Below are 16,778 nucleotides of genomic sequence, written 5' to 3'. Positions count from 1 at the left end.
GTCAGTTTCCTTCTCCGCAAAATGGGGAAGGTGAGATCCATCTCTTCTCTCCCCCCAAGCTCATTGCGCACCTCAGATAGTTGTCTGGGAAAGTGCTTTCAATGGTATAAACCGTGTCAGAAAAATCAGGTTATTACGATTGTGGTTTTTGTTTTAGCTGCAGTTCTGTGTACCCAGCCTGGCGCTAAGGGGAATGGCTTGTCCAGAAGTGGAAGGTGCAGTGTAGATGGGGAGACAGGCTTGATATGTGTCTAAATGAACAGTACTTGGCGCGTTCCTCCGTGAGAGCATCGGCCACAGTGTGTCGTCGTCATTTCTCTTCACATCCGTCTCCTTCACTAGAAGGGCTAGCTGGGGGGACTGAAAAACCCACATGGCACTGTGTAAGCAGTTCATGAGCAGTTCGCATGGATGGCAGTTACCCGTGCCAGCCGGCGTGTTCAGGGAGCTGAGATCTGAGCTGAGTGTTGAGGTTACAATACAGATAAGACACAACCGTCTTGTGGAGCGTGGTCATCGTACCCATTTCCCAGATGAAGAAATTGAGTCAAAGAGGTCAAATAACCGCCCAGGGTCCCGCAGCCTGGGGACAGCAGAATCGGCCTCAATGCCAGGTCCAGCCAGCTCCACACTCTGCACTTTTCACTATGACATAGATGTAAGCGTCGCAGCCTGCTTTGATAGGGTAGAGAGGAGACCAGTTGACTCGAGTAGAGCTGATGGTTAAGTCCAGAGTTCGTGCCTGGGCTGATAATTGGGGGCCAGCTCATAGAGGGCCTCAAATTTACATTAAGGAGTTGGGAAGATATTTAAGGAGAAGATAAACAGTGTAAAACTACTTAGGGTAACTCTTACATAATTATATGGATTAAACTCCATGTTTTTTACAGTTACCTTAAAAATTTTTAATAAGAAAGCTTAATGAATATCAAGATTTACTAACAAATTGAATAAATATCAACATTAACTGACTCCCACGCATGGCCGAACGTGTGTCTATTCACATATGGTGCCCATCAAGCCTACGGCATTTTTCGTGGCCTTTTTCTCACTTATTTTATATGCATGTATTTTTTTTTGACCCGGCCCAAGTCGTTTTCAGTTTGTGCATGATGTGTACTGGTTAAATGCTTTTAAGAATTGACTCGTTTGCTTAGCCTTTGTGGTAGGATTTTGCCATCAAGAAGCATGTTTTCCTGCCAGTTGTTTTTTTATTTTTTTATTTTTTATTGTTTTCTTTTGGGTTAAATTCCTTTGCCTGATCCTCAAAGTAGATCCACTAGATAGAGTATGAACTGTCTCATGTGTATGATTTTGCGTGTCATCCACATTGTTCTGGAATTTTTGATGGCTGTCTAGATAGAATAAGCCCAGTAGACAATGCCACCAGCAATGTGTGAGTGCATCCATTTCTCCATACTCCAGCCAGAAATGTTTTATAAAAAATTATGTGTGGTTTATTTTGTGCTGACTGACCTGGAAATTAGAGGCAGGAAGGCATGTTTGGAGAGACTGCTATAAAAATGAAGGGGTAAGGGGCCTGCGTTTCGGTGATGATGACGATAACGAATTCAAACTCATCATCACACATCGACTAAGCACCTGCTGTGTGCCAGGTACCGTACTAAACATATTGGTGCCTAATTCAGTTCTCTCGATATCTCTGTAAGATAATGTATTATCCATCTGGATTATATAGATGAGGAAACTGAGACTTAGCAAATTAATGTGACATACCCTAGGTCACATGGATATGAACTTCAGAGCTGAGGTTCAAGCGTAGACTTTCCGAAGGGATAGCTGCTGGGAAAATTGCAACAATGACAAAAACTCTGGAGTTAGTAGTGACCAGAAAGAAATGGGTGCCGAGGGAGGCAGCCTACATACCTGTGATTTTGCGTGGCTGCTCACATCCTCTTCTCTTTCAGGGGACCTGGAAAGTTTCAACAAGGTGCGTCCTCCGGGTGAAAAGCCAACCATCATCCGTCCCCCAGTGAGGCCTCCAGACCCTCCCTGCCGGGGCGCTACTGCCCAGAAGGCAGAGCCGAAGTCAGACGTCGCAGCTGGCGGCGCGGGGGAGATCCCATCATCCGTGTAAGTGGGGTTAGCCCTCATCCTTGACCGAAGGCCCATCTTGGGCTTTCGGGTTTCTTACTGCAGGTGTGGCGGGCATGCAGTGCACGACGCTGGCGCGTCACCCACTTCACAGTTGAAGGGAGTGTCACAGACCAGCCTTGTTGGAGTGTTCCACTCAACACTCAAGGCTGAGAGATTTCCCCAGAGCTGGAGACTTTGAACTTCAGTGCCTAATACTAGGAGAGCCATTTTTTCTCGCTGCCCCAATCTCGGTAGGGCAAGAAGATTATCTTCTGTTTTCACGCCCCCTTGGCTCTGGGTATCTTTCTTATTTTCTTGTTATTGCCAGTGGTTTTAAAAGTAATCTAATGAAGAGATCTGTTCATTGTATTTGTGCCGTGAGGTTTTTGTCTTAAAGCAAGGGTACATTTTTTTTTTAAATCTTCCACATGACTCAGATTCTCCAGAGAGCCTCTTGCAAAGCAAGGAACCAGGGCTAGAGCTGCTTCGGTGGCCCAGCTGGCCTGTCCTCAGCAAGTGCCCGGGACCGCTCTCAATATGCTTCTTCCTGGAGTTCTTTGGTCTTACCTCTCTTGTTTTCCATAACTGTAAAATGTGGGAAATTTTTCCAAAGCCTCCACCGTTTTGACTGATCAGCTCCAATTATGCTTTGAAACCTACAATTTGTTACACTTATTCCTCCCAAGAATAGTCTACATGGGCATCATTCGGAACCAAAGGTATCAGCCATAGCCTCAGGGTCTGATACTTGGGTTTCTCCTGAGACCCAGGTCCTCTGCCAGCTAAGGCAGGGCCTGGCCTTGGTGGCCCATCTGCTTTCTATTGTCTTGTCTTTCCATTGGCCGTTGGCGCTCGCGCACTTTCCAGAGCAACTCATGGTACTTGGCTGGCTTCTGTTCACAGGGTGGCTTCCAGAACCAGGTTCTTTGAAACAGCCTCCCGGAAAACAGGAAGGTAAGGGACATGGGCGACAGAAGAGAGACGAAATCATTTTTTAATAAATGCATCCTAATCATCTCATTTGCTCTTTTACATTCTCTTATTTCTCTATGTCTCTCTCTGTTTGTCCCGTTCTTTCCTCTAATTCTGTCTCTCACCCTGTTTCTATACCTCCATGTCTGTCTTCATCACTCTATTTGTCTCTCAGTGTTTTCCTGTCATTCTCAGTCTCTTTCTGTCTCTTTTTCTACTTATGTCTGTTTCTCGATCCGTTCCTCTTTCCTGCCTCTCTCCCCATGTGTCTCTTGATCTATCTCTGTATGTTGCCTCTTTGCCTCCCTGACTCTTGTTTTCCCATCCGTTCTCTGCTTCCTTTGGCTAGAATGTGGGGTGAGGAGAGAAGCTTAGCTGGAGGTGAGGCCGGGGAGATGGATTGGGGCCACATTATAAAGGCTTTATATAACTCACTAAGGAGTTTGGGCTTAGTACTGTAGGCCGTTGGGAGTCATGGAAGACATTTAAGCATGACAGTGCATATTCTGAGCTGACTAAGCTGTAAAAATCATTACCTTGGTGATAGGGAAGATGGGAAAGTAAACGTTACAGGTCCACAGTCCGTGTGCTTTCGAAGGCCAAAACTCAAAACAGCTCGTAAGATGGAATCAGATGTGTCTGCCTATCGTGCCCCGCCCCCAACACACATGGCTCTTGCGATCTCGCATACCCGCCCCTTCCGTGATGGTCCCTGAGTCTTAGAAGGGGCATCCCGGGCATCCAGGCTTACAGACAGAGACCACAGCAATGGTAGACGCAGCAGCAGGCTGCAATGCCTGTACCCTCATACGAGACAAAGAACAAAGAGTAACTTTCGTTATGTCCCCTGAGCCCCAAACCGTGCCGAGCTGGCCACTGTGCAAACACCTCCTTGTTCAGCTAACAAGGGATCTATGGCAATCCTGGTGTCTAAGTACCCCAGGCTAATGACTCCAAGGGAGTCTGGCTGAGTCTTAGGGCTTGAGCGCTGGAATGGGCCAGATGGCTGGCTATACAGGTTGAATTCCATAATGTCGGGATTTGGCAAGATTTATGAAAACAAAAGAAAAAGGTTAGTGATCAGAGCAAAGCATAAAGCATTCTCTGACTCTGTGGGGCTGACTGTTGAGAACATCTCCAGGCGGGTGGCTCGGGGCGTCACTTTTGCTGGAATGAAGGCAGGCAGTGACGACTCACGGATTCTCCCAGTCTGCAGTCTCACTGTGTCTGATGATGTCATCGGGCGCTCAGTCAGACTCCGCGTGGCTTACACAGAACCCGTCGCCAAGACTGTGCAAGCATAAGCTGTTGGGATGATGTCTCCCAGGTTTACATGATGTCGTCTAGCTGCAGTCTGCAATTGCAAGGCTCAGAAAAACAAACAAACAAACAGTTTTAGTTCTCAGTAATTCCAAGGCAAAAGAAGGACAGGAGGAAAATGAAACACCAGTTCAGAGGGTTGCAGCCAAACACTTTCACTAGAAAAATTCAGGATTCGGTCCAGTCCACAGGTGAAACATAAAACTTTAAAAAAAAGACAGTCGACTGAACTAGAATCTAATATCCTTAACTGCATGCTATAGTTGCTATTGAAATATTTTTTTCTCCCTTAAAATTACCCTCGTTTTTATCAGAGACAGCCAAATTAAGACTAATTTACTACATGACTAGTTTCAATAAATTTGGCCGATTAGTTATATAAAAACAGTAAGAATAACAAGCGATCATACAGGCTCTTTTAAATCTGCTTTCCTGGAATTTCATAGGGAATCTCCAGCCCGAGTCTTAATGAGCCTCTCAGGGCTAAGAAGCCAAGTCACCTCCTTGCCATCACACTATGCATTTGGGTGAATCTCGGGTCCAGAGATTCCTCCGAAATGTGTTGAGGTTCTTCCTCTGCATCTCCCAGGAAGCAGCTTCATTTTTCACCTGCAAAGACTGCTGTGAGCCATGTAAGCAAGGTACCAGGCCGTTTTTGCAAGAGGCTTTTATTGGCCTCCAAAGTCCATCTTAATTACTTAGAGCAGGGGTCCCCAAACCCCGGGCTGTGGACTGGTACCATTCCATGGCCCATTAGGAACCGGGCCGCACAGCAAGAGGTGAGTGGCAGGTGGGCGAGCGCAGCTTCACCTGTATCTGCAGCCGCTCCCCAGCGCCAGCATCACCGCCTCAGCTCCACCCCAGATAATCGGGCATTAGATTCTCATAGGAGCATCCATCTCTGGGGCCAAAAAGGTTGGGGACCGCTGCCTTAGAGCTTTCTGGTCACATTTGAGTCTATAGATCTCTCTCAAACATGACATTCCAGTCAAAGCCCCGGTAATAACCCCACTTTCCAATTGTGTCCTGTTATAAAGAGAGCAAATTCCTATTGAATTTATGCAAATAACCATAATTACCATGGAAATAATAGTACTCACTCAGAGTCTCTAAATTTTGGAGGGATCAGGTAGGAAGAAAACTGTAAATGTTTCAATACTGCTTACTTACAAAGGCATAATTTACCAAATTGCTCTAAGTCATAGGTAGTTTAGGAGAAAAAAGTTTCCTTAAATCGGGTAAACAACAAGATTAGAAAATTGGCAATATTTCAAACAAACAAAAAAAAGACAATCCTTAGTTCATTCAATCCTATAAAACCAATTCCTGTTTGCACCGATCACTTACCTTAGAGTTCTATAAATCTTCATCTGGTTTAAAGGTGGGATCTGAAAATGTATCCTCAGAAACCTGTATTTTCAAATAGTGCAGTCGACAGAGGGGTTTGCTTTCCTCTGTAACATAACATTATAAGATACAAAATGAAAACATTGCATCAGGACATTGTAGACCCTTGGAGATTGTAAACTCTAGAACATTCATTTAGTAATTAGAAAATATGCATAGAAATACAACATAATTAGTTCTTTATTTGACAAAGATTCCCATGTAATTTTAGTATATCAAATAGGCTTAGTTAGTTTGCATTTTCTCTTTTATAAAGAGAGAATGAATCTTCGAGGCATTCCAGGGGCCCCCTGGAATAACCCAAAGCCATGCCCAGGCTAAAAAAAAAAGTCTCCTTTTAAACCCTGAACCCTGGGAAGTTGGTCAAAATATGTCAGAAAGTTTGGATTTGACTAAATAGGATCATAAGTCATTACGAAGCAATACTTAATTATCCATTTCACTAAAGTGACAGTCAAAGACAGATACAGAAGTTTATATAATTGTCGGCCAAACTTAGTTCTTACTATTGAGGAGATTCGATTTCTTAAGTAATAGACCTGTTTAAGACAACATAAAGCACAGAAACTCATTTTGATAAAACACGGAAGCTTCACTTTCTAGGCAGAAAACTTTTTCACATGTCAGTAGCAGACTGGTCATCCTTTTCAGCAGAGGGAGAAAACCAAACTAATTTTGTATCGGCTTACTTTTAATATTTAAAGTCACTTACTTGATGAAATTTATTTCAATCTTATTCGACTTGACCTCACATAAAATTTCTTTTCTCAGGATTCCTTTTCCGTAAACCTTCTACAACTTTCCTTTTTACGTAAAGATCTTTGACCTTCTCCTCCCCACTTTTCCATTCTAAAACAACCAGCCTCACGATAGAACAAAATTTCTTTCCTTTCTTTCAAAAAAAAAATTCTCCATGCCTTATACTTTCTTTACTGAAAAAATGTTTTCTTTTATCTTAATTAGAATTTTAACCTTTAGAAACCTTAATTTCTAATGACAGCTAAAAAATAAACAACTAGCATTCTGTACATTGGCAAATATATGAATATATTTCATAACCTCTGGAAATGTAGGCTTTTGTTGGCAACTTACCAGTTTTTCAGAAATGTGTTTGTTTTAGTAAAATACAAGACGTTTATTAATAGATCTAGATTTATCTTTCAGGTTCTGTGTACTAAGAAGCCAAAAGTAGGAAAAATTAGATTTACCTAGCGATGAAGGTTTCAGGTTTTCATGTTATTTGGAAATACCTAGATGTTCAAACATTTTTATCATTTAATTTAGTAAAAGTTTCAAGTTACCAAAGAGATTTAGAAAACCATTTGAGTATGCGTACAATATAATTATCGCTAAAAGGTAACCTAAAAGAAACTTTTTTTTTTTGGAGTCAAAAGGAAAGTTTATTAGAAAAGGGGTAACGCTCCACAGACAGAATGTGGGTCCGCTCAGAGACAGTGCAAGGGACAGTGAGAGAGACAGAGTTAAGGCACTGAGAGGGACCAGACGCTTTTTATCCCGTTTATATTTCTTTAATTTACTTGCTCCTAACAATTCAGTTTAGATCATTTACGAAAATATTATCGTATCAAGTTATTTTTCTTGCTGACAAATTTTGCGGCAGAGGTAACGTGAACTTATTTAACTAATAAACCCAGGTAGAATAAAAGCATGATTTAATGCTAATGATTCTAAACATATGCCTGTTTTACCAAACCCAATTCAAAATCAGCTTTAATGTCAAACATTTTCCCAGATCATGTGATTCTGAAAAGCATTCGAGTTAGTTTGTTATATTTTTGATAATTCTCCTGTAAGTGTCGGGGTAGTCTGTCACAGGCACTACCTCCTGGCTGATCCTCACCAGGCCGTTACCCGTCCAGAACTCAGAACATCAGAGTTTGGAGTAAAGAAAAGGTTTATTGATCGAGAAAGTGCCACCGGAGAAGATGGGAGACCTAATCCTGAAATCCTTCTTAGAAAGGACAGAGTTCAGGCTTCTTTTAGGGCAAGGGAAGGGAGCATGGCAGGGGCTGTGTTTGTAGAAACTCAAGCCCCGAGCAGAATCCCTCAACGAACGTGTCTAAAGTGGGAGTTATTGGCTCGAACACGATGGCGACCCCAGTGGGAGCATTTGACTCTCTTACCAAAGACTGGAGGCAGGGAGGGTAACTAGGACACTGGTCCTCCTGGCGAGACGCGATGAGGTCCTGAGGCCTTGACCTATGGTATGGCCACTAGGAAGGAAATGGGAGGCGAGGTGTGACCTTGCTGACGTTTCGAACATGGAACACTGGAGAAAGATTAAGAGAGGAAAATCTAACTTGGGTAATTAAGTAGATGGTAACAATAATTAATCATGAAGGAACAGGTTTTGTGGAAAAGTCGCTCTGCTCAATTTTGGACACGGTGTTTTTGAAATGTTTTTGCAACAGAGATGTCCAGTAGGTTACTGCAACTTAGACTAGTAGTCGGGGCTGGACCTACGTAGCTTTAGGGGTAAAACTGTTGAGTACAGCCGCTGTGCTTCTTGGGGCATTCGCATATACCAAAATATGAGTAGGAGCTCTTCGTAGGGGTTCTCAGTATCTGGTGGTCACCAAAACCATGGATGGAAATATGATCATTCAGGGAGAAGCTATTAAATAGACTTAAGAGAGAAGATCAAATCGATGCTGAGGATGTGGCCCTGGGACCAGCTGTATTCTAGGATGTTCTGGCCACACTATATGATGTGTGACTCTTCAAGATTGTCTTTCCTCCAGCCATCCCCAGTCAAGGCTCATTTAGGACTGATCTAAGCACATCGAGAGGCCAGGCCAGGCTGGCTTGGTCTTCAAGGCAATGGAGGATTCGTAGTCCAGCTGGCATTTGCCCTCTCTCTTTGTCCTTCTCCCTCTTGGGGATAATCACAGAATGTAGTATTTGGTCTTGAGTCCATTTCTCTGGGCTCCCCTAGCCTCCCCTTGTCTGACACCCAGTCTCGCACTTAAAAGATAACTTCGTGTCTGGGAGACTGGGCTCTCTTAATCTGCCACAGACGTAGCCCAACCTATAAGCATGGAGCTAGATGCTTCGAAATATCTGGATGGAATCACTTCTCCATTTTTTAAATGACCACTTTGGCATTGGCCTGGAAGGGCCGCCCATAGCCTTGCTTTTTTTGCCTTTCCAGTTCTGATTTCGAGAGTCTTAGTGAAATGTTTTTCCTCCTTTACCCACAGTTCTCAAGGCAGACTTCCTGGAGATGAATGTTGAGGCCTCAGGTATGTAGTCTCCCACCCGATTACAGAACCTTGTTACGCATGAGCCTTCTCGATGGGCTCCGAGCTTTTGAAAACTGGGCTGCCGTGTAGGAGCAGAGGGTGGAAACTCACCTCCACGCCTGCGATTACGTGGCCCTTACACGGACTGCCGTCCAGTTCCGAGCTTCTCTGTGCTTTCGAGCCTCTTTCTCCTTCCCTTTCTGCCCCTGCCAGACTGCGGTGTAGTTTTACGAATTGCCTCTGAATCGAGTTTACTAATTAGGATTCCTGGGCTGTGACAAGTACGTTTCCTTCTCTGAGCCTCGGTTTCCCAATCTGTGAAATGACAAGGTCGGGACCTTCTAACTCTGCCATCCTTTGTTCTAGAAGATGAGTAACCTCTCTTTTGGTATTCATAGCAGGTGCCGAGAGTCCACCTTAGTATCTGTAGAAGGACTTCATTCCTTCAGGGCAAATCACTCTTTCGGTCTTGCCCCCTGACCCTTCATCCTTGGTCCTTTGTATTTGTCTGATGTAAAGCGATTTCACACCCGTTAGCTCATTTGATCCAGATCGAATGCCAGAAATACGGAGGCTATTATATGTTTTAACCGAACGAATAAAGCAGCTGAGGTTCAGAGGGCATCGGTGACTTGCCAAGGTCACGGGAGCCACGGAGCCCTTGGAAGCGTTTTCTCTCTCTTGGTGTTCGGATTGTGTGACCGTCGCGTCGCTGGCTGGCATGCAGCAGTATACACAGAAGTGAGATCCAGCTTTCCACGTGCTCCGCCGGCTCCCTTTCTTTACTCGTCACTGCCAGTCCTCAGAGGCCCATGCTAGATGAGCTTTCTCCTCATCAGTCCTCATGGAGGTGAAGTCCCAGTAAAAGGAAGCTCGGAATTCTCATAGTACCAAAAAGGCAGAGGCCATGTTGCAGAGGTGGGGGTCATCTCAGAGGTATCAGGCTTCCGCATCCCTCGTGGACTTTTGGGGGAGTGGAGTTGAGGCCAAGGGCCCACGTTTCTATTCCTGATGATAGCACCATCATAGACCCGTTACATGAGATCAGAGTTAGAACGGCCGTTGGCTGCACAGCTCCTTGTCCATCGGAAGGTCAGCCACTGAGCGTGTGGCTAGGTCGGTACCGGGAGCGGCCCGCTGCTCGGTGCCATTGCGTGCTTGCTCGGTCCTCGTTCATTCCCCACTCTCTTCCTTCCCTTCCAGGTTTTTTAAAGCCTTGGCCTCGGGAGACCCTTTCGAGGCTCCGGAGGGGTCTTCTTCCAACCCTTGTGTGCCGAGTCATTTTTGCCGAAGAGCAGCTATTTCCTGGTCCTGCACCTCCTGGCTCTGGGTTCTAGAACAGGTTTATGTCTCCTCTGCATTCTATCTTCATTCCTTCGGAAGTTCTTTCCTGAGTCCCCGTTAGACTGTGAATGGCCGATCTTCCTCAAGCCAGACTGCGGAAATCCAGCTGTCCATCGACCTGGGACGAAGAGCCAGGCCCCGTGTTCATGTCTCCTCTGAATGTCCTGCCTCCTCGAAAGGACATCGAACTCCAGAAGACCGGAGGCCGTGCTAAAAGCTGCTTGAGCTGGGGCCATCGCTTGCTTCGGAAGTGGGGGAGTAGGAATGTTTGCAAGCGTTGGAGAATGCTAACATGTCTCTTGCTGAGGATATGGACCTGGGTGCCAGGGTGGAGGCCTGGTGCTGCCGTGTGTCACCAAGAACCTGTCGGCTTTTGGGGGGCCAGACAGCACGGGTGATGTCCCGTCAGCCCCTCTGTGTGGACTCAGGAAGGCGGACTTCCTGCTCTTGCGTACAGCTGCTTAGGACAAATCTGCAAGCATGTTTTTTTTTTTTTTGCATGTCAAATCTTAGTTCTGTTTGAATTGTTCTTCCGCCTGTTTTCTCTTGACAGCTTCCTTTCCAAACAATCAAGAAAGACATAAAAGCTGAAAGTGATTCTTTTTAAAAGGGGGACTCTCTCTCTCCTGCAGGGGTTCTATTTCGGGGTCTAATGCTGGAAAGTAAAAGTTAAGATGGTTTGGGGTTAGGCAGCTGTCACTGTCGCTTAATGTTTGCCTTCTGCAGATAAGCTCTTTAATCTCCTGAAACAATCCCTAACGCACCGCCCATGGATTCGGGAGAGTTCACGAAGCCTCTGAAATGGTATGCAGATTCTACGACGATGTGCCTTTTCTGGGGAGGTGTTCATGATATTCTACTGAATTTCAAATGGGCCTGTGACCCAATAAAGGTTAAGAACCACAGCTCTGAGAGAAACGACTCTTTTTATAACCCGTAAACTAGTTGACTGGACGGGCTTCTCAAAATAATTTGGTCTAACTGCTTAGTTTACCATTGGGGAAACCGAGGCAAAACAAGTTAGCCGCCGTGTCTAAACAAGATCCCAGGTCCTTGGGCTCCTACTCAAGGTTTTTTTTCCATCACACGACACTTATGTCGCTAGGGACAGTATGATGAGTGGCTCTAGGGGTCATCATTTTGCAGGTTTGGATCTTACCCCACGTATTTGCCACCAAACGGAAAGCTTGCAGACACACGCTCCCAGTCTGCCTCATTTGCCACCTCAATCCCTGCAAAGGAACACAAACACAGTCGGTGTAGTGAGAAATCCGAGGAGCAGACGTTTCTGATTCCTGTTCGTTGAAGGAAGCTGCTAGAGAAGGTGGCGTTCCTTGCGTCCCCAGGAAGAGTCCCGGGCCGTAGTCTGTCTGTGTAGGTAGAATTTGGCCCAGTGTGAAAGAGGCCCTGCTCATACCCTCACTACAGTACTGAGAGAGGAGTGTAGGTGTGGGGGTGGGGACGCATGGGAGATGGAGGAAGGCGAATCGAGAGAGAGAGATGAATGAATGAATGAATGAATGAGAATGCACACACATGCCCGAACCAACTCTGAGATGCCTTCGGAACAGTGTTACTAAGAGACAATACTTGCTTGCAAGACCGAAGTCTAAACGTGGTTTCTGAGTGAGTCATAACGTGCTAGGTAAACACACTGACAGCTTGTTTGGAAGTCATCGAGAGGAAACTTGCAGTCATTCCCAATGAAGACACGCCTAGGTTGCCACCGATCGGCCAGCCGCTCACCCCCACAGGGAATCCCTGCGAGGCCTGCTGGGCTTGTTGAACCCTGGTCTCACAGCTGTGGCCTCTCTGGTCCATCCCATTAGGTGACTGAAGCAAGCAGGTGTGCAGTGGTAACATTTACCGAGCACCTATTAAGTACCAGGTGCTTCGTGTCCATTATCTCATTTAGTCCTTAAGCGATCATGCAGGTGGATTCCATTCTCTTCATTTTGCAGATGAAGGATTGATGGGGGGCGGAGCTAAAGCAATTCGCTCAAGGTCACGCAGAAAATAAATAACAACTGTGACTTGAATCCAGGCCTCTCTCACTCTGTCCCCCAGGCCATTTTCCCTTGGCCATACACAGGCCACGTTACTGGAGCTGGCATGACTCTGACTCATGCCTGCCTAAGAAAATATGGGGGCGCAAGTCCAGTTTACGGGGGAACCAAAACTGGGCTGGACGAAGTTTCCAAGTCATGCTTCCTCCTCGCCTTCAATGTACCCTGTTGGTAGTATTTTTAAAAAGATCACTTATTTTACCTTGTGAGGTGAAAGATTTCTTTTTCAGTCGGTAGTGCTTAAGTCCTTGGCTTAACTGTTTTTCAAAGAAAATAAAAGGTCCTGGTATGTATGTGTCCAAGTTTATAACACGTGCGGTTTCAGCCTAAAAGACAGGCGTCATCCATACACACAGTTCAAGAAACCAAAGAGGTCTCAGCACCTCTGCGGGACTTGATGCCTTGGGGTCAAATCCCTATAAGATATTTCTGTAGAAATAGCAAAAGTGAAGAGGTAATTCAGAATAAGAAATATCGAAGTTTTTGTTTATAAAGAGGCGTGTGTGTCTGGGAGGGGGCATTGTCCAACCACTGAGGGGCGAAGTTCAAGATCCTCAAGTAATTGGCTGTCGTGGGGAGGTTTCCTCCCCTTTTCAAGTAATTTCTTGATTCTGTAATAACTAGAAAAAATGAAGTAGTAGAGGAAGAGGTATTTCTGTGACTAGAAAAAAAAATCACCTTTGAGAGAATGTAGATCAATGATACTATTTTTAATGTAGCTGCAGACAAACGGCCTTGACACTTTACAAGCCCAGAAAAAGTTTCAGAAGCATTTAAAAATCGCAAGGGAAGTCTATGGCCATGCCACCCTGAACAAGCCCCATCCCGTCTGATCTCAAAAGCTAAGCAGGGTCGGGCCTGATTAGTACTTGGATGGGAGACCGCCTAGGAAGACCAGGTGCTATAGGCGTAAAAATTAAAAAATAAGGGATTGTAAGCTGACAAGTTCCTTGCAATCTGTGAGGTCAACCAAGGGTTGCCTCGCCCCCCTGACCCCAAAAAGAAATCGCAGTGAGAAAGAAGCAAGATCCCTTGAGATGTTTTTGATGAAGAAAAGCCTTCACTTTCACAAGAAAAGAGGCGCTTGGTACCAAGGACATTCATAGATGTTAGAAAGACTGCCCATGTGAAACACTTCTGTGAAATCAGAGAAAAGAGTGAGATCCCGGGCCCATGCGTGTGACTTTCAATAAGGTATGCAGACTGTCTAGTATCAATGGCCTCCATGTGCAGTTTTGTCATGGAGACGATCTGAGCACATGAGGCATGGCGGTGCAGCTAGCATGCACCGCTCGTGATATCATTTTCAATTCTAAGGAAAGCTAGGTACAGAAGCCTTTTGTATCTGCGGATCCCAATCTATGGTCTGCTTTGCAGCAAGCCCTCGTCACTTCCTCAGGCCTCTCAACATCACTGCATGATAGGTGATGCCCCATTGTACAGATAAGGAAACTTGAGACTCGGGGAGATGAGAAATGATTTGCCCAAGATAACACAGCTAGGGGTAGATAACAATTCAGAAGTGTACTCTACAGAGGCCTCCCTGTGTGCCGTACACCACACTGCCTCGAGCAGTGACAGAATCCTGACAGTAAATGGAAAAGATGCTTAGAAATGAGACCGATGGAAACGATACGCACGAGTCTTGCTACTCCTAATATGCTCCATCATCAGCCTCGGCATCAGCATTACCCAGGAGCTTGTTAGAAGTGCAGACTCTTGGTCCCATCCCAAGACGCCTGGAATCGGAATCTATTTTAATAAGATCTCTGGGAGATTTTCTGCACGTTAAAGTTGGAGACGCACTGATATAAGGCATTTGAGACGACAAAGCAGGTTGAGGAAGGAGCTCTCAGGAGACGGAAGACCAAAAATGGTGGGTAAGGCCGGTGTGTTAGGTCGAGGGTGTTTACAAAGGGTGTGTCCATAGCCGCCACCATCTTCCACTGCTTTGGCCATGATCTTGTGCTTTGAGGACATAGAGATGAAATTTCTCCACTTCAAAGAACAGTGCAACCAGCCTAGGGAATAAGAAGACTGAAAGTTAATTGACTTTCAAATCTCTGAGCATGAAAGGCAGTGACAAGGAAGCGAGGGGCAGTGGAAAGAGCTTCTGGGAGCTTGGTGCGCAGGTTCACCTGTCACTGTCTCTTTGTGATGCTAAGCGAGTTCTTCCGCCTCCTCCAGGCCTCAAATCACCTGTCTGGAAACCAGGTCATCTCAAAGAGCCTTTTCAGCTTTGATATTTTGTTATTCTCAGCTGTGCGTTTTACTACCACCTCCATTGGAAGGAGAACATGGACATCTGTACTGGTTTTTGTCTGTCCATCGTTTAGCATCTTCGGTTCACGTAAGAAGGGTTCTTCTGGGAGGAGATGTCAATCATCACACCACATTAATGGGAACTGTAAGGAAGTGGGATGGGCCTAACTCCAGTGAAGCTGCTTGAAACTAGTCAGTATTTTAATTAGAGTAGAATGAGTATCCAGACTGCTTTGAGAACCAGGTGCTTCAAACCACATACTCAGGAATCAACTGTCCTGACTTGGGCTTTTGAGGGATAGTTTATTGGGGGTAGAAGGAGCTTATAAACACGAGAAAAGTCCTGCTCATCCCCCATCTGCTACTCGTCTCTCTAGGTGATTCTGATGTCCATTAGCTAAGACAACTGCTTATCATCAAACCCTTTAAAATGGAGAAACAGACTCAGAAGTGACATGTCTAAGGCCACACACCAGAGCCAATGGCAGCAAAGAGATGCTCAGAGTACCACCCTAAGGACCTTTCGAGTCTACTTTCTTTGGGTGACTAGTTTACCAGAATCGAGACATCTGTTTCCAGTAGCAGAGCACACACTGGGGAGGACTTACCGGGCCTTTCGTCTGGCTGCTACTCTGTTTCCATCACACGTACACTCACGTTGCTTCAGAGAAGCGACATAACTTGCCCAAGGTCACACGAGTAGGAAATAGATTTGGACCTTGGATTTCCGATCTCACCTGTGTTGTAGGGCCTCTAAACTCTTAGTTGCTTTAATCTGATTACTTCGAAACGCATTGATATTTTTTTCTCTGTCGGCATTTATCCTAACAGTTTATGACTTGAGACTCTGCGGAGCACTCTTAGGTCCATTGTTTTGTCCCCATAACAGCCCCCTAAGGTAGGTAAGACCCGGTATTTTGCCCCCATTTGACAGACGTCCACAGTGAGGCCCAGCAAGAAATCACATTATTTTCACTGAAGTGAATAAGACATCACAAAATACTTTAGGAAATGGGTCTAAACATCATTTTCATGAATTTGAAGAGCTCTGGGAAAGAAGCACTGGCAGCCAGATTGCCAGACTGGTCCCACTGTGACAAAGGGGAAAAGCGACTCAGCCCTGACCGCAAGCGGACAGGTTATAAGAATCAGATCTGGAGCATTGGCGTGATGTGTGCTTCTAGAATTCGGGGCCTTGGGAATTGAAACAAGACCCACGATGGAGCTGGGGGGCCTCTGGGAGCAAGGGAAGGGACAAACATTGCTGAGCATCTCTAGTGTGCCTAGCAGGGAGTGGGAGGAGCCTGAATCCTCGAGCCATCCCTGGAGATCTGGCATAAGAGTTAGGGTGGTATTTGGGTAAAAAAAAAGAAAAAAAGAAAAAAGAAAAAAGTAGGACCACCTGGCAGGCACATTACATGTATTTTATATACGTTGTGTCATTCGAGCGTCTCAACCACCTCATTTTAGTCCCATTTTACAGATACAGAGACTGAGATCCAGATGATTGATTGTTATTTGTGCAAAGTCGCGTAGAAAGTAAGTGGTGAAGCTTAGATAGAAGCGAGGCCTCTGGGAGTCCTGAGCCTGTACGACGATGGCTTATTTTCATTACTGAAAACAACTCTAACATGGAAGACCCCAAAACCACTGTTAAACAGGCGTTTGGGGGGGGAAAAAAAAAAAACAAAACAAACAAACAAAAAAACACAAAAAAACAATTGCCACCTTCTCTTTGCGCTGTGCCACTGGAGATGGGGTACAGTACAGGAGGGAAATAAATAACAGTGTGGCCGGTGCCGGAAGCGAGTCAGGGATAGGCAAGGTACAGGGTCACCCCTAGCTTACATGCAGCCTTTGTGTAAACGAGAAAAAGCTCCTCTTGCTCAAGATACTTTAAGGCCGTCTGCCAGAAAATCATAGTAAATACGCAAATCTCTGATTGAAATATCAGAGGCGCCCCTGGGCGGGGCCATCGCATCTGCATTCAAAGCCCCTGGGACCTGCCCAGAAGCACAAAGGTGGTGAGCTAATCGGGGAACTGACT

At 45.5% G+C, this 16,778-nt stretch overlaps 1 protein-coding gene and 1 pseudogene across 4 annotated transcripts in view; both read left to right on the top strand.

The window, feature by feature from the left end:
* Positions 1 to 11,308, top strand: part of OPHN1 (oligophrenin 1) — a 240,962-nt gene extending 229,654 nt beyond the window's left edge. For 2 of the 4 annotated variants that reach the window (XM_025044449.1, XM_025044448.1), the window contains exons 22-24: positions 1,929 to 2,094; positions 3,001 to 3,051; positions 9,018 to 9,051. In XM_025044449.1, the coding sequence (XP_024900217.1) occupies positions 1,929 to 2,094; positions 3,001 to 3,051; positions 9,018 to 9,051 (251 nt within the window). Of the gene's footprint in view, positions 1 to 1,928; positions 2,095 to 3,000; positions 3,052 to 9,017; positions 9,060 to 10,262 lie in introns of those variants that run through there. The other 2 variants (XM_025044447.1, XM_025044450.1) reach the window with 2 other exon arrangements.
* Positions 11,309 to 13,260: 1,952 nt separating this feature from the next.
* On the top strand, positions 13,261 to 13,379 carry LOC112477178 (annotated as a pseudogene).
* Positions 13,380 to 16,778: the final 3,399 nt, after the last annotated feature.

The sequence above is a fragment of the Pteropus alecto genome, unplaced genomic scaffold, assembly GCF_000325575.1.
Source record: "Pteropus alecto unplaced genomic scaffold, ASM32557v1 scaffold312, whole genome shotgun sequence".
NCBI classification, from domain to species: Eukaryota; Metazoa; Chordata; class Mammalia; order Chiroptera; family Pteropodidae; genus Pteropus; species Pteropus alecto.
This window is presented reverse-complemented; position numbering and strand designations above follow the sequence as displayed.